Consider the following 23729-nt stretch of genomic DNA (forward strand, 5'->3'; position numbering starts at 1 on the left):
TAGATACGAGACGTTAACTTAATTAGATAAGTAATGCACGGACCATCCGTTTTTATGAAGAAATCACGCCCCTACATCTGTAGGAAAGGATAGGTCCTAAACCCACCCAGGAGTGACCGACGAGCCCGTGTTTATGACAAGACATGTGGTCGTGCGAAATTTCGGCAGCATAACCCCGTTGTTCTCCAATCGCACGCCTAAAAATGGTGCAATTGGAGAACAGAGGGGTTATGCTGCCGAAACTAAGCAGGAGCACATGCCTTTGTCATAAACACAGACTCTGTCGGTCACCCCGAGGCTGTCCAATAAAGGGACAATTCCGGTCCAACATACCTCACATGCGTCGCTTGTAAAGTGTGTTGGGCCGAAATGGGTGACGCCTAGGTTTCGTTTGTTGACACTACGATACACTATGATTAACTAGAATCATCGTGCATTATTAAATAATTAAACTAATAAACCACCAATACAATATTACATACAAAATAACATTGTTATGGATGACAAATCATATAAAATGACCTTATTTCCGAGGGCATAATAATTACCCTCGGAAATTAAAAATTTAAATTATCTAAAGCACCACTAAATGAACTTAAACAAGCTAATTTAATTACATAATCAAATTTTGGCTGTCGGACATAACAAACTAAACAATCAAATACATGAATACATATAATTCTAAGAAACAATGTTAAGGATACTCACTTAGCGGTAGTTGTGGCTATGTCGTTGGCGAGGAGCAGCAGCGCGGGAGACACCGGACAGCGAGCGTGGGGAGCCGGACAGGGCTGGCGCACGGTGGCCGGCGGCGGGCGCACGGGCGCGGCCGGGGCCTCGGCAAGCGCGTAGGCGCGACGACTGCCTCGGTGAGCGCGCTGTCGCGGCGGCGACGAAGCGGGCACGGCGGCGAGGCGACAGCGCGGAGAGAGAGAGAGCAGCGAGCGCGAGAGAGAGAAATGAAAATCGAAACGGCCCTGGCGCCGTTACCTTGAAATCAGTAATCTCCGACGGCTACGCTGCCAGCCGTCGGACATAACCTTATCTCCGACGGCCTCGTACACAGCCGTCGGAGATAAGCAGTATTTCCGAGCGTCCGTTGTGGCCGTCGGACATAACCTTATCTCCGACGACCTCGTACACAACCGTCGGAGATAAGGTGGCCGTCGGATGTTTGTTAGTTTACTGTACTGTAGGGTGATGAAAGAGTGCTTGAGGGCACGACAGTGCAGCAGGTCCATGCCACCGACGGCAACATCACCGGAGGGCCCAATATGGTTGCACGAGCGCACGCCTGTTGCAGCAGATCGGGCGACATCGTAGGCAGCGCGACGACGACGACGACAGCGTGACGACGACAGTCGTCTAGCCTTCGACGACCTTGTTCTCCCGTCACGCGACACGCGGCCATGCGGAACCCTAGCCGACGGCCGGCGCCGCCACTTCCTACATCCACAGGTATCTTCGCTCGCTACGCGGTGCGGGTGTTGATTTCCTGGATATAGGGTCGCCGATGGGAGGGAGCGGGTCGCCGTCGGAGAGCATGTCGCCGGAGGGGCCCTTCCAGTTGTGGTCGTCACTGGTGGGGCTGCCGATGTTGCCGGAGGGGGGGGCTTCCAGCCTCGGTCGTCGCCGGTGAGATCGCCGATTGGTGGGAGTGGGTCGCTGATGCGGCCATCGCAGGGGGAGCCCTTCCTACCGCAGTCGTCGCCGGTGTGGGAGAGGAGTTGGCAGATGGGGCCGGCTTCGGCGGAGGCGGGCAGTTCGCCGGCGCCCTTCCAGCCGTCGCCGTCCCGGAGCAGTTCGCAGACGACCTACCAGCATAGGCCGTCACCTCGCTCGCCGGCACAATTCGGCGTCACCGCTGCTCGACGAGCTCCATATGACGTGCGCGCGTGCCATGATGTATTATTACTTGTGTATTATATGTGGTTGTCAGGGTAGAGGAAGGGCTGCTGGGCCGGAGGGACGCCTTATTGCTCGGCATCGTCTTCTCCGCCATGACGCCGGCGCTGCTCGCCCCTGCCGGCGCTTTGGCGGATGAGGCCACCGCCGGTACAGCAGCGCCTATGCTCTCAGTTCTCGTTGTTGTTGTGTCCATGCTTGCTGGTGTTCCCTGTCTGTATCCCTGCCTATGCTCTGGCGGATGAGAGCACTTTCATTTAGTTTCCCTGTCTGTATCCAATGCAAAATGATAATTTGGTGGCAATGGCGACATGCTATATAAAAAGCTCTGTGCGCGTGTGTCTACAGGCTGGCTGGTCGGCGTCGGCGAGGCCAGCGGCATCAACTCCGTCACGGCGTTCTACCCCGAGCAGGCCGCCGCCGACTCCAACGGTACGCGACACCGTCTGTTAGTCTCGGTTTCGTTCGTGGAGTAGCTCACGTTGACGGGCTTCTGCGTCTCTCTCTCTCTCTCTCTCTCTCTCTTCTTCCCTCGCCGCCAGTCAGCGTCGCCATCACCGGGATCGGGCCGGACTTCACCAGCCTCAAGTCCTTCGGCGACGTCGATGCCTTCGCCGAGGGCCTGATACGTGCGCGCTCGCCTCTGTCTGAACATTGCTGCCTGATTTGGCACCAACCAGAACCAATGCGTAAGCCATGACAGACACCTGAGAGCACACGCAGGTGAACAGCCTGGGCAGGAGCTGGCAGAGGCCGCCGGGGCTCGCCGCCAAGCTCATCCACTCCAGGGCGGCAAACAGTAGTATCGTATCTCGTAGCAGGACCGATCGACTGCTGGACGGAAGGAACGCATCAGCGCTTAGTCACTGCTTGCTGACCGCATGTTGCATGCATGCAGGCCTGTACTACCTGGAATACACGCTGCAGAACCCCGGCGAGCGGCGGCGGCACATCGTCTCGGCCATCGGGATGGCCTTCAACGGCTGGTACAACCGCCTCCACTGCGATGGGCCAGGTGAGCCGCGCTCCTGCTACAACGACTTCTTGAACCTCAGCTGCTGGACTAGCAGTGGCAGCTCGAATGAACGTTGTTTGCCTATCTCGTAGTATAAAATATGCAGGCTCGATCAACAACCAGCAATAAATGAATGTATAATGGTGGTTCTCTTATAAAAACTGCAAGCCTAAATAGAATTTACAGAGATAGTTAACTTATTAGGATGTGTTCTGTTTGACTTTTGGCCATGGCTTCTACCTTCCAAAAACCAGAAGCCAAACCAAAGACCTTAGTCTAACGAGCATCTTTTCTCAAAGCCGACTTTCTCGCATTGGAAATTGAAAACATCTTTGAATATGTTTTTAGCGACTTTTGAATATAATGGGAGAACTTTCCCATATGCCTTTGGTGATGTTCTGAATGTATATAGTTTTCCCTTCCTATGTACTTTCCCAGATATCGTCCTAATTGAAATACGTGTATGGATATTTCAGGGACGTACCCCTGGGAAACAATTTGTCAAGAAATTTCAGGGAAGCCCGTACTTGTTTGTTAAGATGGACCAATGCAAGGCTACGATCTACGGATCGGACCTGACAAACTACTGAGGTGGTATTTTGTCGCGAGAAGACTTACCTGAAAACAAAGTGTAGAAGCAAGGGTAAAGATTGACCTGATCCTTGCATTATTATTGCATACTTTCTTTACGTCGTCGTGTCTCATCCTGGCCGCCATCACCTTGCCATTAATTTTTTTATTTCGCTCACGAGAATGAGAGCGTCGTCTGTCGACCGCCTGTTTGTTATAGCTCGAGCATCAAAGAAAGCGCGTGTGTCAACTCGGCCAAGGTCTGTCGTCAACTCATCCTTGTTTTTTCAGAGAAATGACGACCTCTCATAACACAACACGGAGAGTCGGAGACTGTCGCTCTATCTCGTCTAGACCAAGTCCAAAACAATCCATTTGCTGCTGCTAGACGAAGTAGTATGCACACAAGATATGCTGCTCTTACTGTAGATGAAGGTATAGGATTGGGACATGGGCTTTTACTGCTAATGTCAAGTTTTGTGACTGGCTTTTGCGTTCGCTTTAATCCGCGGGCTGCACATTCCATGATCATTCTTTGCTTTTTGCGGATAGCAATGCTTTCCCTAAGGCTGTGAGCTCTGACCAAAGCAACCTGTTGTACTGTTTTGAAATACCCCGTTGGACACTTGGACTACAGATAGCAGCTAAGCGTCTGTAAAAGTTAAAATTTAAGATTGATATGCTGAAGTTTCAAGAACAAAATTGATATGTTTTTGAATCAACTAGAATTTAATTTTGTGTACTCTGTTTGTACATCTGCATCTACATCGATTGGTGTGCCTGGTTAGAACAACATATATTGTATGCTCATTAATTATCGTGATAGTCTCATGCACACCTAAAGTATATTATTACTATTGTCTCAATCTGCCAAAACTCAAGAACAATTTATATGAAAGATATATAGCAATTTACTCAAGAATTGTATTGTCTCGATAGGGCGCCCGTAAGGGCGCCACTTATTCTAGTGTGATTCATAGCGAGCACGACAGAAAGTTTCCAAGCCGGGGCGGGAGCGGATGGGCGGAGACAATAGCGAACGAAGCAAGTGCGCCAAATGTAGCGGACGAGGATGACCCTCTATATTATAGCGATGCCTTTTACCGTGCCTTTCTGGGGGCATACAGGAGCTCAAAAAATTCTAAATTTACCCTGACGAGTGTTGATGGAGGTAGCCTAAGATTTTTAACTCCCAGCCCACCATGTTCCTTACATATAGAGACTGTGTCCCAGTTGGCTAGATGGTACTACCTCCGTTTCGTTTTAGTTGTCGCTGGATAGTGCAAAATTGAACTATCCAGCGACAATTAAAAAGAAACGGAGGGAGTATTTCTTATTACCCTCTACATCACTCCAAAGAAAATGAGCCATATGAGAGTTTAAGATCTTGATAGCCCATAGAAGGAACTTGATAAAATACAGTAAGTAAACCGGAATGCTTGCTAGACAAGATTTGAGCAAAGTTAAGCGACCAGGCGAGGATAGAAGTTTGCCTTTCCAACTCTCTAGACGTTTCAATTTTTTATCAACCAGAGGTTGGATATCTTCTCTACTTAGTTTCTCAAAATAGAGAGGAATATCGAGGTAATTTTAAAGGGAAATCTCCAAGGGGACAATGAAAAAGGCTAGAAACCCCTAAAGATACCTATCGGTTTACATTTAACAGGTACAAGTTCACTTTTTATGAAAATTAATCCGCATGTCTGGAATCTTTTCATACGCACTTCAAGTTCTTCATACAGGAGCATCTAGTGAGTTAAAGATTATATACCTTCTGACCTCTCCAAAAAGCTTTTGAAAATATTTTAGTAAGGGCATCACCAACTAAATCAAACAACAATGCTGAAATAGGGTCACCTTTAGGGCCTGTTTGTTGAAATTATAATATGTTTAGATTATTTAATCCAACTTGTTTTAAACTAAGTGTTAGTTCAAAATAAGTTGGTTTATATAACCACTATATATTATAATCCCAATTAAACACCCATCGAGTCCCTATTTTATTTAATTATAGACTAAAAGTATTCAAAACATATCAAATGACTCATAAGAATACTAAAATATTCCTTATCATCCTTCTGTCATTAATGCAACTAAAATAAACAAGGACAAAAAATAAAATTAATATGATTTAGTTCTTTTTAATCACTCTTTGAGGGAATAGAGACTAAAAGTGTGTTTGGTTGCAATGACAGGACGAGACGAGACGATCACCCAAATAAGGTTGTTTGGTTCAGCGTCAAGGATTGGGACATGACAATTCTAATGCTGTCTCAGTTATCTCTCAAAATTGGAGAGACAAAAGAGGACGTCAACGAACGTCCCTGTTCTGACTGTCCCGCAACCAAACGCATCCAATAGTTTAGTGATTTTTTTGTCATATTGTTTTATAATTTAGTTACTAAACAAGACTAAAATATAAAGACTAAGGTCTTGTTCGTTTACATCGGATTGCACCCGGAATCGTTCCAGCTAATCAAAGTTTATATAAATTAGAGAAACAATCCGGCTAGGAATCGTTTCGATCCACCAATCCGACATAAACGAACAAGACCTAATCTTTAGTCGAGAACCAAACGGGACCATATTCACGTGGTGTGTGAATGCATGCAGATTTGAAACTCTTAAGGAGACCTCATGCCTTCTCATGCCTTTGGAGTTTTCTATACGTCACGGACTTAACTGCACAATAACAGTTTATTAGTTTTGGACGAGTAAAAGTACGAACAAGATAACTGTCTGAAAAAACCCACGCACCACACACTACAGTGTAGTCGGAAAAAATAAGAAAATTCATTAGGTACCTGTGACCTCCACGTCTTCCGTCTTCCACTGATCGCAGCACACAAACTCCCTGCCGGGTGGGCGCCGCACGCCTGCACCTCTTCCGCTGCGCGAGGATCCGCGAGCCGCGGCGACACGGGGGAGCCCAAGCGCCCAACCTCCTTCCCGCTTCGTTTGCTTGTATGCGCTGCCTCGTCGGTTCCACCACCTCACTCACTCGCTTCTCCCCCTTCCAGCCGTCCCTTCGCAGCGCACGCACGTAAACCACAATCCAGCAGCTGGTACGCCCCCAGCGTCGCCGTCGTCTCCTTCCCCCGCGCACCACACCCGCAGCCAGCAGCCATATCATCCATCACCTCGCCTCCAGCGCGGCGCCGACCTGCCTCTCCATTATTTATACGCATTTCCGCGTTCCCCACCCTCCTCTTTCTCAATCCAGCCAAGCACCGGAATCGCAGGGAACCAGGAGCGATTAAAAAAGACAGCCTCCCCGCAAAGGTAAAAAACAACCACCGCATCGCGGCAGGCAAGGCATCGCTCGCCAGCCCCCGAGCGGAGGGGGAAGCAAAAGATCGATAAAAAGGAGAGGAGGAGACGAGGCGTGCCATCCGAACCCAAGCAACTTCCTCCCACCACCAGGTCCCTGGCTCCCTCCCATGCCCGCATCGAGATCTTAGCGGGACAGCGAGAGGAGAGGCGACGCGGACGCGGGCGCTCCCCGATCCCTCCTCGCTGCCCGTCGCCGCCGCCGCCGACCGACCGACCGACCGGTAAGCGTCCTTCGATCCGACTGTCGCGTGCAGTGGGTTCCTCGCAGCGCCGATCGGTGCCGGATCGCGCCGGGGGCGGCCGGATCTGGTACGGATCTCGCGGCGGCCGCGTAATTCCGTGGCCTTGTGAGCGGGCGTTGGCGTGTTGCCCCGTGTGGGCGCTCTCTCTCGTAGCCCTGATCGCGGTGTTGCTTTCGGCTCGGATCTATGTGATGTCCCGCGTGCGTTTCTGTGGTGAACGCTGTGGATAAGTCGGGCTTTTGTCGGCATTTGGCAGTGGCTGGCTGGTATGAAACTGGGCCTGCTGTTGTGGATTGCAGGGGCCAGGGGGAGGAGGAGGGAAGGGGAGTACGGACACGATGGAAGCCGACTCTGGGAAGCTCTTCGTCGGCGGCATCTCGTGGGAGACGGACGAGGATCGCCTCCGCGAGTACTTCGGTCGCTTCGGCGACGTCACCGAGGCCGTTATCATGCGGGACCGCAACACCGGCCGCGCCCGTGGGTTCGGGTTCGTCGTCTTCGCCGACTCTGGGATCGCCGAGCGCGTCACCATGGAGAAGCATATGATCGACGGCCGCATGGTACTTGTGTTATGCTCTCGTCTTCTTCTCCGCTGTTGCAATGACGTGCATTTCGCTGGGAATTCTGTTGTGGAGCTGTTTCTTACTATACCACCTGAATTGCCCGTTCGTGATTTAGGTGGAAGCAAAGAAGGCCGTTCCCAGGGACGACCAAAGTATTGCGAGCAAGAACAATAGCAGCATAGGGTCACCTGGACCAGGACGTACTAGAAAGATCTTTGTTGGGGGTCTGGCTTCAAATGTTACCGAGGTCGAATTCAGAAGGTACTTTGAGCAATTCGGTGTGATAACCGATGTGGTGGTGATGTATGACCACAATACGCAGAGGCCCAGGGGCTTTGGTTTCATCACATATGACTCAGAAGACGCAGTGGATAAGGCACTGCACAAGAACTTCCATGAGCTCAATGGTAAAATGGTTGAGGTCAAGAGGGCTGTACCAAAGGAGCAGTCTCCTGGACCTATTGCACGTTCACCTGCAGGGGGGCAGAACTATGCTATGAGCAGGGTTCATAACTTTCTAAATGGTTTTAACCAGGGTTACAACCCGAACCCCCTTGGTGGTTATGGCATGCGGGTGGATGCAAGGTATGGTCTCCTTGCAGGTGCACGGAATGGGTTCTCTTCGTTTGGTCCAGGTTATGGAATGGGCATGAGCGTTGAAGGTGGAATGCGTGGATATTTTGGTGCAAGTTCTGGTTTCGTCAATAGCTCCAATGGGCGGCAAATAGGTTCTTACTTTAATGGTAGTTCAAACCGATTAGGTAGTCCAATTGGGTATGTTGGCCTTAACGATGATTCAGGATCAATACTGAGTTCAATGTCTAGAAATGTCTGGGGTAATGGAAATCTGAACTACATAGGCAACCATACAAACATGAATTCTTTTCCTCAACCTGGAAGTGGTGGGGGTATTTCTGGTGATGAAATTAGTTGGGGAAGCCTTACTTCTGCTCATGGGATGAGCAACATTTCAAGCCTTGGATCGGGAAACCTTGGCCGTGGAACCGGAGATAACAACTTTGGCTTGCCTTCTGGAAACTATGTTAGGAGCAACTCAACTGGTACAATTGGTGAGCCATTTTCTGCATCAGCCAATGCATATGAATCGAACAATCCAGGTGCATATGGCAGCAGCTCTATTTATGGTGACTCAACCTGGAGGTTCAACTCATCTGAGGTTGATATGCCTCCTTTTGGTCATGATCTTGGAAATGATGATCCAGATATCAAATCAGAAATATCAGCAAGCTATATGGGCAACTATACTGTTAATAACAATCAGACAAGCAGAGGTCAGTTGCTATTTCAATATTGTGCTATGATCTACACATGGTTCTCTTTCTTTTAAAAAGGAAATAAGTTGCATAAATAAGTTAGATGTTTGAAGTGCTGAAAAATATATACAAAGTGCAGTCCTTGTTTCCTCAGTTCTAGAATGTAGCTATTGATTCTGTAAAATAAAATTTAATATATTTTTGATAAACAGATAGCAGCATTGGCAACAGACCTTTCTTGTAGGACAACTACTTCTATGCACAGTACTTGTGTTGTGAACTCTATTAATTTGCATTAACCACTTCTTTTTTGTGTTTTACCACCCATACTTCCAAGTGATGTACTTGACTAACACTCTTGATTCTACATTTATTACCAAATACAAGATTTATCATCTAATTTTGGCATGTATCCTATTTTCTTTTCTGGGACTTACATCTGATAACAGATTGCTGATACATGTCTACCAGTTTGTTATTTGCTGATGCATCTTAATTTTTTATGGAGTATTGTGGGGTTAAGTTACCCAGCGGTCCATACATCAAATATGTTAGTTCGTTGTAGTTAGATGCATGCAGTTTTTTGATATTCAACAATCACTACTGCAACGATAGAGAACGTGCACCTAGCGCAGTGGTAGGGGAGCAGAGGCCCAACCTACAGGTCGCGTGTTATGAGCGGCAGATGGCTGCGAGGGTTAGAGGGCGATGACTAGGGTTATAGGGCGACGGCTAGGGTTAGGGGCGTTGGGGAGGCCAGACGCATGCCTTTGCCACGACCGACAAGAGTGAAGGGATTTTCTTCTAATCTCTTGTTTACCTTCAATTGATACAATCCTTCTCCTTATAGATGGTTACTTGACCCCTATGCACTAGTTCTAATCTTATCCCAAACTAGTCTATCTTTATCTAAACAACTTGAGGGCTGTGCTATAGTGCCGACGTTACTCTAGCGGCACTGTAGCGGGCCCTCTTAGGCCCTGATACTACACCCATCCTGGATAAGGAGGTCGTCCTCGAGCTGCAACCTAACGATGACTCTTCTAGACACAAACCTCACACCTAAAAATAAGCCTTTTACATCTCGGCTTATTTTATTAGTCCGAATCTAAATGTGATTGCGACTCTTTATTTTTGACCCCTTAAGATAAGACGGACACCCTCCACACATCGGATTTGCATGTGTGCAGCCATCTGGATCCCATAGATGCCATCTGGACGAAAGGAGAGCACATGGATGGACACCTGGAGCAGATCGCAACAATGACCAGCGGAGGCGCCCTTGTGGCAGCCGGTAGCGGAATGTGGTGGAGCTAAGCAGTGCACCTTTGTCGATGACGAGGGGAGCACCTTCCCTACCACCGCTGTCGTAGAGTTGATGTTTGTTGCCTGTGGGACACGCACCATGCTCGCACTTGGAGACAACAGGCTGGCGCGGTTGCTGATGGCCGTCTGACAGGGCGAGGGTGCGCCCCTGTGTGCCGAGGTCAACCGCCACCAAGGTTGCCTTGAGCATTTGCCAGCGCACCCGCTGCAGCCACCGACGCACTAGGAGGCCAAGCGCCACCACTGTAATGGACCCTCTTGGGCCCTGGCATCGAGAGTTCAACTCCATGTTCTCACAAAAAAGGCAATTCCTTGTGCTATTTTAAGTGAAATGCATGGTCCACTAATGGTTGCAGCCTTTTAGTCCCAAATAAACTGGGTTTAGTGGGGTAGCCTAGAGACGAAACCCAACATGAGCCAATGAGAAATTAGAACTTATTATAACAGATAAATACATCTTCAACAAGAGTAATATTACAAGGGATCTAAAGCCTTATTCATGTTCAGGCATGTGATAGGTTATCATTCAACCCTTCTAGTCTGTTGGTATATAAAATACAAATTCTTTTCAGTTCTCTCTCGCTTGATAAGTTAATAACTTAAGATATATAAATTATTGATACTAGTAGGTACCATATTGTATTTATGTAATAACACTGAGACTCACATGTTACATTAGCCTTTGTATTTAGTATTGGGTTGTGCACTCGAATGAACTAGATTATCAACTTGAAGAAACTTGTAGAACTGTGAATGATGATCAATACCAAAAAAGTGGCATTCATGTTTCCCCTAAAATAGATGGAGGGTTTGCTTTGTTTGGTTGGAGAGCCGTATGAGTGTAGAGAGGAGGAGAGAGGGGGGGGGGGAGCGCTCGCATCCGGTCGTTTTTTTGTAGAGCGGGAGCGTTCCAACTACTTATGGTAAATTTCTATAAGGAGATCCAGGAGTCGCTCGGCTCCACTCTTATTTTGTTGGAAACCAAACATCCATGAAAATTGGAATGGAGCCACTCTATCCCCCCAACTCCTCAACCAAACACACCCTAAACTAATTCTGGATGTTTTCTCCTTCTGAAATTTTGTACTGTTTTTTCTTTGTAGTGAACAAACTAATGCCCACTAAAGCAAGGGTTGATTAATATTCAGATTTTTTTTTATTTCTAGCATATTTCTCATTTGGTCATTTTTATTTATTTAGCATCTGTAAAACATTCTTAGCTCGTTTTCCCCGTAGAATTGATGTGTTCATTTCTCTATTCTGCATACTTGTTAATCAAAACGCAGATATGTAGCTGAATGTAACATTCATCCATTTGTGACATTTGAAGAGTTACAAATTTTAACGGGAAACAGTTTGGACAAGTTTCTGTTGCTAAAAGCTGTGAAGCTATACCATTGTTCGTATAATTTATGTTAAAACCCTACCCTGAATTACTGAAAGAATATCCATTTCATATAGTTGATTGATGAAATTTGTAACAATTTGTTTTGCAGTTGCATGTGTTCAATACTCTGGCAATAGAGTAATCTGTTTTGTAAAAGAATAATTTAATTTGATTAAGGTCCGAATTCTAATCATCTTGCAAACACAAGATAACCTATTACAGTTACAATCAAGAACAATGGTCCATTTAGTTTAGTTTGTGCCTGCTCATCTGACAAAGATTGGAATATGTACAGGGGCATCCTACATGTTCTTTTTAGACCTATCAAGATCATAATAAGGAATTTGATTTGTACTGTCATGCACACTTGTCAGGCTCCATGTATAGACCATGCGATCAGTGTACATCTTTTTTTTAAATCTTTTTTTTCGAATACGCAGTAGAGCTACATATCATTTTATTAAGAAGAAGAATAAAAGAGGTTTAAAGAAACCTCATACAACTGCACATGACCACACTAGACCTGAATACATAGGAAGAGGTCTAATAAAACCTCAAACAACACCACACGACCCAACAAGACCTAATCTGATTACATAGAAAATAAAACTAGACTCTTGACCAACTGGACCCAAAGGAAATCACTCATTGGACTGTTGGATCGCCAGGATGTTAGCCACGCAACGGGCTCCAGCTAAAGTCCGGAGGTTAATCTCATCCTTGACCGAATTGAGGACCTCTGTTATGCTAGGATTAACACCACTGAAAACATAGCGATTGTGGTGTTTCCAAATGGGCCGAGCTCCCAAAATGATTATGAAATTAAGTCCTTTTTGCATTGATCCGTGTAAATCTCAGTATGATTTTAGCAGGTGTTTTTGACATATAAGCTACGCTTCATTCTTAACATTAACCTTTGCTGGTTAGTCAGTGATGTAAGACAGATGTATTAAATACAAAAGTGGATGAGTGTGTTATTTGTATTTGAATTGGAATTGTTGCACTGTTTAAGTTTGTTGCTGGCAATGTTATTTTTTGTCAACCAATATATGCCTGAAATACACTCTTTATGTTCTTAAAACTTACATTGAGGACAGCTATATGACTTTAAACTTGACTACGATTTGTATCCTTTTGCAGGTATCACTTCCTAGGGAGAGTACTATTATATTCATATATGACTTGGGATAGGTGAAACACCCACTACTATATCAGGCTTTCAGGTGCATGACTGTGAATTGGTGATGTCAGATTAATATACAGGTTAGTTGCTTGTTTCTAGGTAACCAGAGGTGTGGTTTACAACACCAAAATGCTAGAGGAGCCGATACAAACATTTTAGTTTAATTTCTACATCTATTAGGCCTTTTGTTTTTTGAATGAGATGTGCAGTGTTGATTGCGGCACATACTTAGAAGTGTTCCAACATAAGCTGGAATTCTGTCATACGGAAGGATAAACTTGTATACCAAGGGAATGCTGTATTATTATCTTTGCCCATTTATGGCTACATTAGCTTGCTTGTTTCTATTCTCTTTAACCATTTCATCTGTATACTAGACAGTTGCTTGACTTACTATTCAAACTATATTCAAACTATTGGGGGTACAGAGCCATATTGAGACCTAGTAATAAAGCCACCGAAAGTATATACATGTACTATCTGTCCCTTTTGTGCCATGCGAATGCTTTTGCGGAATTCTGTTATAAACCTTTTGCCTTGATTGTGCATGTTTGCACAGCTTTTGTTTCCATGTTCTTTTGTGAATTAGTTCTTTCCCATATATAAAGCTCAACGAGCTATACGTAGCTGTTGTAGAAGTAGCAGCTCCGAGATTTGCCTTTATATATCTTTGCTTAGCTATCCTGAAATGGCCTTCATAAAAGCTTATACAGAATTACTTGACCCAAGTTCTTTCCCATTTTGTCTCAAGTCGCTTTCACATCCATAGTGGGATGCTAATTTTAGCAGGAACACTTGCCGAATTTATACTTTTCCCGCTTCAAAATGTAATACGCTGCTTGGTCTGGCATGGTCTCCAAGGCCACACTTTTGACCGTTAATTATCATTTGAATGAATGTGGACATTTGAATAAATGTGGACGAAAAAAATGGGTTAAAAAGAACTATATCTCAAATTTTAGCATAAAAAGGGGTTTAGGAGATTAATAGATAGTTTTGCATTAAATATTAGCATAAATTTCATAAATATTACTCCCTTCGTTTTTTTTCCATTTATCGCGGTTTAGTTTAAAACTGAAGTACTGAACTAGCGGTCGATAACGGAGGTAGTATATTGTTATTTACTATTTATCAACCAATCATGGCTAACGATAGCGTCTGATTATGAAATGGAGCAAGGGTATGTGTCTTCTGTATTCCATCTTCCATTGTTCGTCATAGCAAAATTGACATTATATAGTACTCTGACATACGAATCTAACTGGAACTGTCAAATTTGTCCATTTTAAAAGTTTATAGCTTTTGTTCCTTCTAGGCATATGATCCTGGCAATATTGTGAACGAGGTAGTACAGTACAGGTTCTTGGCAGTTAAGCCAAAAATCAAGGAGTTTGAATCATAGAGAGCGCGGTCACCTTGATAAAAGGGGAAGGAAGGCGGTTTTCGGAAGAAGAAACAGAGAGCGTACTGTTTTTGGCAAAAAAGAACTCTTGATTAAAAAAATTCCTGGTTTACTGAACATAGTGCCACCCCTTCTTGATTAAGCAAACATTTAAGCGTCATTTCTGCTCCCATCTTCCTAAAATACTAATTAAAATCGATATCACCGTGTGTTCGTTCAAAGGCATTGCAACGATGGCGTATCGGCGTTATGTATCCTAGTCTGACATTTCAATTTGAAATTGTTTTTAGTGCCATAGCTTTTGTGGTACGTGTGCACATATTGGTCGCCTTGTCGCAAACGGTGTGACGTAAACACATACACAAGATGGTTAGGGCATCTCCACTAGCTTCCTAAACTCGGATTTAAGGGAGGGGAAGAAAGAAAAGGAAAAAGAGAGGAAGGAAGAAGAGGGGAAAGGAAGAGGAAGGAAGAAGGTGAAAAGAAAAAGAGAGATTATGAGGGAAAAAAAGAAGATATTCCCTCTAATATCCTACTAGTTATTGTTTTGAACAAAATTTGAGTCGAATTTATAAATTTTTGACTTGAAATAACTATTTTATCATGTAGTTTTGAAACATAATGTTTATATGATCAGATTTGTCTTAACAAGTACTTTTATAAAAAGTATAAATGTATTAAGAGTTTATTTATATTTTAATAAAAACATTGGTTAAAGTTATATTTTGGAGACAGTGTCACTGCCGCAACTAGTAATACACCGGGGGAGTAGTTTGCTTCTAGCCCCCCTCTATGGATCTTAGATCCGCCACTGTCGTACAATAGCGAATTGGTTGTTTTTACGCGCCTTTCCATGGACCTGCTTGTTACTCCCGCAAAGAATCCGCAAAGATTCCAACAACTTACATAGAAAGCGTTTGGCACATCTTCCACAACTCCACTTCTAGCTAGAATCATTTTCGTAGAGCTAAACGGTAAAAATCTGAACTGCTCCATGGTGGAAGTGAAATAAATCTACTCTCTATTTTGTACTATTAAGTGGGAGCAAAAACCTGCTTTCGACCGTTTCCAACCTGCTCCCTACTCGCTAACCTCTCAAAAATTACTTCACAGACTATTTGTCAAACGATTTTCGTCAAATAGATTCAGTTCTGCTCGAAAATCACTCAAAATCTCTCGGGGGCGTTTGACAGAGCTCCCATAGCTCCGCTCCCGGCGAGAATCACTCCCGTAAAACCAAACGATAAAATCTAAACTGCTCTATAGTAAGAATAAAGTGAATATAGTCTCTATTTTGTATTAGAAAGTGAGAGAAAAAAGCCACCCGCTTCCCACCGCTTTAAGCCTGCTCTCTATTCTTTAACCTATCAGGAATCACTTCACGGCCTATGCCCAAACGATTTTTATAAATTAAATTCACTTTTACTGAAAATCAATCGAAATCACTCTAATAGAGAATCATGGAACGGAAGCTTTGCTGCGATAGTGTCGCAAACCGAGCGCGCGCCGCAGGATCTTCCCCGTTCGAGTGTGCCTTTCTCCGTCGAGCCTGCATGGGCACGGAGCAGGTTGCTTTTTGGCGGACACACCATCCTTCTTCGTCGAGGCTCCACTTTTTGGCGGGGGCTGGTTGCTTTGCCTACCCAGATGACTACTAGAGTTGCTCTTCGCAGCTAGGGCTGGAAAAAAAGCTCGAGCTCGACGAGCTGGCTCGGGCTCGCAGCAGCTCGACTCGGCTCGGACCGGCTCGACGCTCCGAACGAGCCTGAGCCGAGCCTGTTTTTCTGGCTCGTGAAAAGAGCGAGCCAGCTCGGCTCGGCTCGGTGCAGCTCGTGAGCTGGCTCGTGGCTCGATCCAACAACAATTTGTAACATAAAATCTTAATTAGCATATAATATTAGTACCGAGTAGACAATTAATTTGTGTTATTTGAGATTACTATACAAAAATAATCTATTTTATATATTATATTAGTGATATGTCTATTTTACTAATTTAAAATATGTCATTTAAATTATTTTAAATATTTTATATTATAATTTAAAGAGCGGATTTACGTTTATGTCTAGGCTCGTTGGCTCGGCGAACCGGCTCGCGAGCCAGGAGCGAGCCGAGCCGAGCCGCTGTTTCGAGCTCGCGAGATGGACGAGCCGAGCCGAGCTCGGCTCGGCTCGTTTCCACCCCTATTCGCAGTCTGTTTGGTAGGAATGCTTTTAACACTGTAGTTTTTAGAATACTATGGCTTATAACTGCACATGAAATAAATACTATGGTTTCACAATTTTTTCAGTTAAACCATAGTATTTTCTAATACTGCAAGCCGTTTGCTTGCACTCCACAAAAAAAAAAAACTGCAGCTTTGAGGCTATAGTATTGAAAATTTTAGTTTGCAAAAATCAAACCAAACACCTCGTGGTTTACATACCTCAGTTTTCTTAGATACCACATTATTTTATTAAAACTGCAAAATTACTTTGGTGCCAAACAGGCCCAAGTGGCAGGTGGATTAATGTCAATCATCGAATCACATGGCTTGAAATCCCGCATTCCGCAGTTTCACTGCCACATCCTCTTCGAACTCCTTCGCGATGTAAAACCATCATTCGTGCGTGTGATCAGCGCGTTACCTGACGCACTCATGGTAGGCATGGCATCGCTGCACACCCCCTCTTTTACTGTTGAGAGCACGAGACAGGCCGCCCGCCGCCGCACCTCATCTTTTGCTGTTCCCGGCTCCATTCTTCAGTCCCAGGATTTCATCATTACCCCCACGTGCACACGCCTACGGCGCACCTGATTGCCCTGATCGCCTTTTGTTGCCGCCCCGTCCCATCCCATCCTTTCGCTTGGATGGACGCGCGACCGACGCCGACGCCGACGCCGACGCCGCGTGAGTAATCCCCTTCCGCCCTTCGATTCGGAGAGCACGCGCGGACACGAGTCGCGCAAAGCGTCCAGCGCTCTACCCCACGGCCCATGCCGTGCCTGCTAAAATCTGCCAAGTGCCGCTCTCCGTTTCCCGTTGGAAGGAAAAGGGGGAGCGCAGATCTCCACTACGTACCGAGCGCACGGCCATCCCAATCAGCCGTCGGATTCGTCTCCTTTCCCCACCAAACTCCCGGCTCCGGAGCCCGAGCCACGAAAGACGACGAACGCTACCGCCGGAGCCGCGCGCGGTGGCAGCCTGGCAGGATCGTCGCTCGTCGGATTGTTGTTGGCCCGGCGCGCGACGGAACGGGACAAGGAACAAAACGGAAAGCGTTATTCCTTGCTTGCTCCGTTGCTCGCTTCACGGAAAGTGTTTTACTGTCCTCGCTCCTAGCCCGCAGTCCCGCACACAAAGCCAGCCAAAAGCATAGCAAAGCCACGCCTGGTGGTGGCGCTCTCTCAGGCTGAGTCTAGTGCACAGTCTCCCTCTTAGGGATGAAAACGGTTGAAAACGATCGAAAAAACACTGATATTGGTTTTGATTTCGTTTTATAACAACGGTACGAAAACGAAAACGAAAAGTTTAGGATCGGTATACGGTATCGAAATTACCGGTCATTCGAAAACGAAAAAATCGAAACGAAGATACGTCGAAAACGATCGACATATGAAACTTGAGTCGGTAACTAACAAAAACAAACAATAAACTGAATGCCTTAATTCAAACATTAATATATATTAAGTTTATAGCATCAACATAATTACATAGTGACATTATTTGAGTGAGAAATTATATCTACACTCATGTCACATACAAGCATACTAATTAACTGATAATTTATCCAGAAGTGAGCAGCAGTTCTAAGAGCAGCTAGTAGAGCCGGTGTTCCCAACAACAAGCACGCCGAACTACGGTCGGAGCTTTCATCTCTCCCTGTCATGGTCCTACTAGAAATATGGAATATAGATTAATGAGTAGATCGATAAAATAAAAAACATCAACTTCATTACCTTGTAGCCGCAGGAGCGAGGAGCTTGAGCTAGCCGGACAGAGACACCAGCGCAGTCGCTTTCACCGCTTGCAACTTGCTTTGTTGATCAACGATGAGCCAGCAGTCCACACGAGCGAGCGAGCAGCCTGCAGCCAGGAGACGACTGCCGACCGCGTGACGCGACCCGCGACCGCGAGAGGGAGTGACTGGGCTTGGCGTCTCCGCGTATGGGTTGGCCGGTTGGGGACTTGGGGCGCTCCGGCGCTGGGCGACAGCCGTCAGCCGACAGGGCGAACGGCGAAGGCGGCTGGCGCTGGCGGGCGGCGGCCACGGGCAAGGGCAAGGCTGGCGTGGCGTCTGGCAGGCGGCGGCCACGGGATGACGGGAATCGGGATAGGGTTTCCACTGGTGGGCCTTGCCGCCTTGGGCTCGGGCTGTGCTGACATTGGAGAACTGAAAGGCCCAAACCGAATAGCCTAAACGGTATGAAAAACGGGATTTTCCCGACCCAAAACGGTAACCGCAAAAACGAACGAAAAAACAGTCTGCTCGTTTTCGATACCGTTACCGAAGACAATCTACCCGTTTTCGTACCGAAACCGAAAAATAACCGAAGTATACGAAAACGATCCGAAAGAAACGGTAATCGGAATGGGACGGTACGGGATTTTCCCGTACCGTTTTCATCCCTACTCCCTCTCGCCCCTGCCACGTCAGCTCTCGCCTTCAATCTCGCCCCTGCTGCTCCAGTGCACAGGCTGCAGCAGGCTACAACCTCAGGCTATAGCCACGTCAGTTTTTCTATTTCAGAATTAATTAATTCACGCGGATTTATTTCAACGCTCAGAAAACACACAACATAATATGAGATGGAATGATGTGTGGAATGAGCTCCATCCGGGTAGGGGTATATATAGAGGGATTGGGGATGAAATTTATGAATTTTTTTCGAATTTTTTGGACTCCAAACGGTCAAAAACGGCTAGTTGCAACGGCTAGCACACGTGGACCAATCAGATCGCGACACGTCGCTCTCGCCCCGCCAGTGCCTCGCCTCCCTCTCGCCCGGGCGGGCGCTCAGCGCGGGCGAGAGCGAGGCGATACCGCCCGCTCTCGCCGGGCGCGAGCGCCATCACCCGGCACCGACCTCTCGCCCGCCTCTCACCCGCGGCAGCGGCCTCTTCTCGCCCGGGCTACCGCCCGCACTGCCACCAGCCTCACTCTCTCAGCCAGCGTTCACTGCGCCACTAGCAGTGCAAACCAAGCCCAGCCCCACTGACATCTCCGCACATAGCTTTACCAACCCCACGTGTCATAGGGATAGGATCATAAAAGTATAGGTCGGCTAGCAGCCGGCATGGCTGCGCAGGCAGATTGACACTTGTCCGGCCGTCAATCTACCGGGATGGCCAGTGGGCACAGCCTACAGAGCAAAATCGGCTACGAAGATCCACGTCGCACTCGCCCATACCCGCCCCGCCCGCCCGGTGCGGACTGTGCTGTGCACGGCAGACTACACAGCAGCAGCATCGGCAGACTACACACCACCACTACACCGTCCAACCACCTCCCAACCCTTCCCCTCGCTACCCATCCATCACCACTCGACAGTCGACACCGTCCCCGCCCGCCATGGTCTCGCTCGCTGGCTCCCAGATCCCCTCGCCTTCGCGGGGGCAGAGCCCCTGCGCGGCCGCGCGGCCGCAGCGCCGGCAGGGACACTCCATGCGCACCATCCGCTCCGCGCTGCTGCAGCCGGACTCCTCCCCGGTCCCGGCGGATGGCGGCGCCGACGCGGGCGACTCGGACATTGAGAACCTCACCGACTCCGTCATCGACTTCCGCCTCCGCGAGCTCGCCGCCACCGCGGGGCCCGCGCACCCGGCGGCCGTCGCCAAGTCGTCCTCCGCCATCAACGCCGCCGCCACGGAGCTGCTCGACCTGTCGCGGGACTTCTCCGACTACTCCAGCTTCAACTCCGACATCTCCGGGGAGCTTGAGCGCCTCGCTTCCGCCACGGGGGCGCGCGCGGCGCCCAGGCCCGGGCCGGGCGCCGCCGCAGTCGTCGATCTGAACGACCTCGAGTCCATGGACCTGTCGGCGGACGCGGCGCCGCTGGAGCGCCTGGAGCCGTTCGTGCGGGCGTGCGTGCGGGCGCTGGGGCCCGGCGCCGGCCCGGACGCGCGGCGCGCGGCCGCGGCCAGGATACGCCTGCTGGCGAAGCACCGGTCGGACGTCCGCGAGCTGATCGGCGTGTCGGGCGCCATCCCGGCGCTCGTGCCGCTGCTGCGGAGCACCGACCCCGTGGCGCAGGAGAGCGCGGCCACCGCGCTGCTCAACCTCTCGCTCGAGGACCGGAACCGCTCCGCCATCACGACGGCGGGCGCCATCAAGCCGCTCGTCTACGCGCTGCGCACCGGCACGGCTCCCGCCAAGCAGAACGCCGCGTGCGCGCTGCTCAGCCTCTCGGGCATCGAGGACAACCGCGCCACCATCGGGGCCTGCGGCGCCATCCCGCCGCTCGTGGCGCTGCTCTCCGCGGCCTCCACGCGCGGCAAGAAGGACGCGCTCACCACGCTCTACCGCCTCTGCTCCGCGCGCAGGAACAAGGAGCGCGCGGTCAGCGCCGGCGCCGTCGTGCCGCTCGTGCATCTCGTCGGCCGCCGCGGCAGCGGGACGTGCGAGAAGGCAATGGTGGTCCTTGGGAGCCTCGCGGGCATCGACGAGGGCCGTCAAGCCGTGGTACAGGCTGGCGGGATCCCTGCGCTGGTTGAGGCCATCGAGGACGGCCCTGCCAGGGAGAAGGAGCTCGCCGTGGTGGCGCTTCTGCAGGTGTGCTCCGACTCCCCGCGTAACCGTGCGCTTCTTGTACGCGAGGGCGCCATCCCGCCTCTCGTTGCGCTATCGCAGTCCGGCTCTGCCCGTGCCAAGCACAAGGTACGCAGCACGAACCCCACCTTTCTGTTCTCCTCGACAAATTTCAGTGCTAGGTCTTTACGTCTAGCTATATCCTGTTGGCTAATCGGACATGATTTGCCTTGCTAAATTTTGTTTGAGAATATTAAAATTGTTGATTGGGGTAGATCAATGTCGACGTCGTTTGCTGATGCGACTGAAGTCACGTTGCCGGTCAGTTTACAACCCATTGTACTAAACAGTATACAACGAAGTTATCAGTTTGAGTTTGATTGAAGTCTGATTGACACCACAACACCAAGTGGAACCGCTTCCAATGAGTCTTTGAGGTCAGTTGGGCCACGCGGGCCCTGTCGTACGCGGCGCTCATGCGTCAGTGACTCCTCCCCACGTCTGAGGATCCCGTTCCCCACCAGCCAGCAAGTACTGAAAAAGTAGATTAAGGGCATGTTTAGCATGCCTTCAAAGTAGAACTCTAAGGATAAGTTCGTAAGAGACTATCAAACACCGTAACTTTAGAGTTGTAAATTATATAGAGTTTTAAGAGCTACAATACAAATTAATGGAGTACCTCTTTTGCTTCTTCGAAAATTCTAGAAAAGTAAACTAGATGTAGAGTTTATAGTTATTTATCCGTCACTGGTTATGAGAGAACAATTTAAATTTGGAGAAGGGCTGCTTTACTCAGAGTTTTGTATGCTAAACACGCCCTAAACCTAGACGAAGGAAAAGTCCCACTTTTACATGTACTTGTGGTTTAGGTTGAGGCCTCCTTTGGAGTTCCAAAGGAAAAAAGAAGAAATTTTAAAGGATTAAAACCCTATAAAAAGTTTTCCTATATGGTCCTTTGGAATAAAGGATTGAGTTGCTACAAATTCTATAAAATTTCTATAGAATTTAGCATTGTAGTGAGATTTTGGAGGATTTTTAACATGAGGTCTAACCTCTTGAAAATTTTCCTATAAAATTGAAGGTGACATGCAACTATATTCTTACATTTTTTTATCTCTTGTTTTACTAATACTCTATTCCAAAGGAGGTACGATGTTTTACCTGTTCCTAAGGAATGCTCGGTGTTATCCATTTTGTTTATAAGGCCTTCGTGCTAGGTGGCATGCATATCAGCAGGAGGTGTCGACCTCCGGTTTCCATTCAAATCGGAGAGATACGCACTTTTTTTTTTTTACATTTGTCAAGTACGGTCAAGGATCTGTTAAATCTTCCGAGGAATAGAGGAGGGTACGCTTGCTGTCTTCTGCATTGCAAGTCAACACTGTAGTGCTTTTGCCACTAGCTTGGTCCTTCAACGAAACAACGTATGATGTTAAACTCCTAATTTCTTTAAAGAGAGAAGACGAATGGCTTGGAACAATGTCTCCTCATTAATCTGGCTTTTAAAAGTTTCAGCGCGTGTGCTAATCAGTTTTTGTGAATCTGAAAAGTGCTTCCCAATCCTAGAAGTTGTGGAGTCACTAATAAGTTCTTTTTTTGCTCATAATTTGCAGGCTGAGACTTTGCTTGGCTACCTGCGGGAGCAGAGACAAGGGTTTGGCTGCAGAGCTGGAGCAGTGGTAGCAACTAGCTTGGCCAGGTAAAGCAAGAATTATGGTCGAAATCTGATCCATTCTCTGTGGAAATTTTGCGAGCAGATGTAAATAACAGCTTATTCTGGTTAGTTTGGCTATGTGAATACACATGTGGTTTGCGAGTGAGGATGCTTGGTTGGTTACTAACGTAGTGTCAGTTAAGAGTAAGGCTTAAGATTTGGGTGGTAATGACGATAATGCTGGTTTGTAGCTATGTACAGGATGCTAGGGTATGCTTGCTTTGTCTTGTCAAGTTATGGGGGAACGTTGGATTGTCAATCAGTGTTTTTTTTGCTCGAGGTCAGAGTCCAAATTCCTCTCTTCCTTTTTATCCACTCACTAAGTCATTGCCACACCCACATGTTTGCGGACGTTTCATGATTCTATTTTTGCTTCTGAATCCGTGTATGGTCAAGATGGGATCAACTTACATTGCTGCAATAATGGATGATGACGCTGGTGTTTCCTTCCCGTAAGAGCTCTAAGGGCATGTACAGTAGAGAGACACCAAAACGGTTCTCCAAGCACATGAGACAACTAAGAGACTCTATTGTATAATGGAGTGTCTATAAACGTAGTCTATTAATAAATACAGAATTAAATGTATTTTTATAGCATCAGATCGATAGAACAAACGATAAATTCGTACAGTGGGAAGTGAGACGTCTGTTGCTACTTGGTTTACGAGCCAGAAGCGTCTCTTCACGGAGAGACGGCTCTAAGATTTTTTTGCAAATAACTCCTTAAACACCTTAAGAGCCTTCATATTAAACATCACTGTACATGCCCTAATGAGTACGTACTATCAAAATATCGAGGTAGCACTTGTAAACTTACATCTAGGACAAATTTATATTCACGTTCACGGGATATGAACGCCCAGATGGAAGTTTACGAGTAGCGCTGCTCTAGAATCTAGATCTTTCGTAGTTTCGTGTATCTTGTCAGTTTCTATCACTATCAGAAATGCAACACAATCTCACAATGGGCTCGTCAAGGTTAGTAATATTAAATTACTAAAATTCGTAACAGTGTCAATAGATATATTATAGAACACATTTTTATAATATATTTATTTTGTAGCGTAGATGATGGGACTTAGGCGTC

The 23729-nt window shown here is 47.3% G+C and overlaps 3 protein-coding genes and 1 long non-coding RNA gene across 5 annotated transcripts; 3 read left to right on the forward strand and 1 right to left on the reverse strand.

Moving 5' to 3' along the window:
- Positions 1 to 1668: 1668 nt before the first annotated feature.
- Positions 1669 to 3510, forward strand: LOC103649280 (psbP domain-containing protein 3, chloroplastic). The gene is made up of 8 exons (XM_008673583.1): positions 1669 to 1829; positions 1940 to 2058; positions 2203 to 2337; positions 2448 to 2538; positions 2637 to 2704; positions 2804 to 2920; positions 3269 to 3324; positions 3397 to 3510. Exons 1-8 carry the CDS (start codon positions 1669 to 1671, stop codon positions 3508 to 3510), a joined length of 861 nt encoding a protein of 286 aa, XP_008671805.1.
- A 2747-nt stretch (positions 3511 to 6257) lies between these two features.
- On the forward strand, positions 6258 to 13223 carry LOC103647784 (heterogeneous nuclear ribonucleoprotein 1). Its single transcript, XM_008672298.4, has 4 exons — positions 6258 to 7044; positions 7365 to 7625; positions 7744 to 8920; positions 12756 to 13223. Exons 2-4 carry the CDS (start codon positions 7404 to 7406, stop codon positions 12767 to 12769), a joined length of 1413 nt encoding a protein of 470 aa, XP_008670520.1. The 5' UTR covers positions 6258 to 7044; positions 7365 to 7403; the 3' UTR covers positions 12770 to 13223.
- A 4608-nt stretch (positions 13224 to 17831) lies between these two features.
- LOC103647785 (uncharacterized) lies at positions 17832 to 18700 on the reverse strand. 2 transcript variants are annotated; one of them, XR_002267354.3, is made up of 2 exons: positions 18140 to 18579; positions 17832 to 18073 (listed from the first exon to the last, which is right to left on the reverse strand). It is a non-coding gene; the product is annotated as an uncharacterized lncRNA (long non-coding RNA). The 2 variants fall into 2 exon arrangements; XR_563031.4 differs by having other exon boundaries at positions 17834 to 18076; positions 18140 to 18700.
- A 604-nt stretch (positions 18701 to 19304) lies between these two features.
- Positions 19305 to 23018, forward strand: LOC103647786 (U-box domain-containing protein 4). Its single transcript, XM_020548589.2, has 2 exons — positions 19305 to 21057; positions 22542 to 23018. The coding sequence occupies exons 1-2, from the start codon at positions 19753 to 19755 to the stop codon at positions 22629 to 22631; spliced, it is 1395 nt and encodes a 464-aa protein (XP_020404178.1). The 5' UTR covers positions 19305 to 19752; the 3' UTR covers positions 22632 to 23018.
- The last annotated feature ends 711 nt before the right edge of the window (positions 23019 to 23729 follow it).

The sequence above is a fragment of the Zea mays genome, chromosome 2, assembly GCF_902167145.1.
Source record: "Zea mays cultivar B73 chromosome 2, Zm-B73-REFERENCE-NAM-5.0, whole genome shotgun sequence".
NCBI lineage: Eukaryota > Viridiplantae > Streptophyta > Magnoliopsida > Poales > Poaceae > Zea > Zea mays.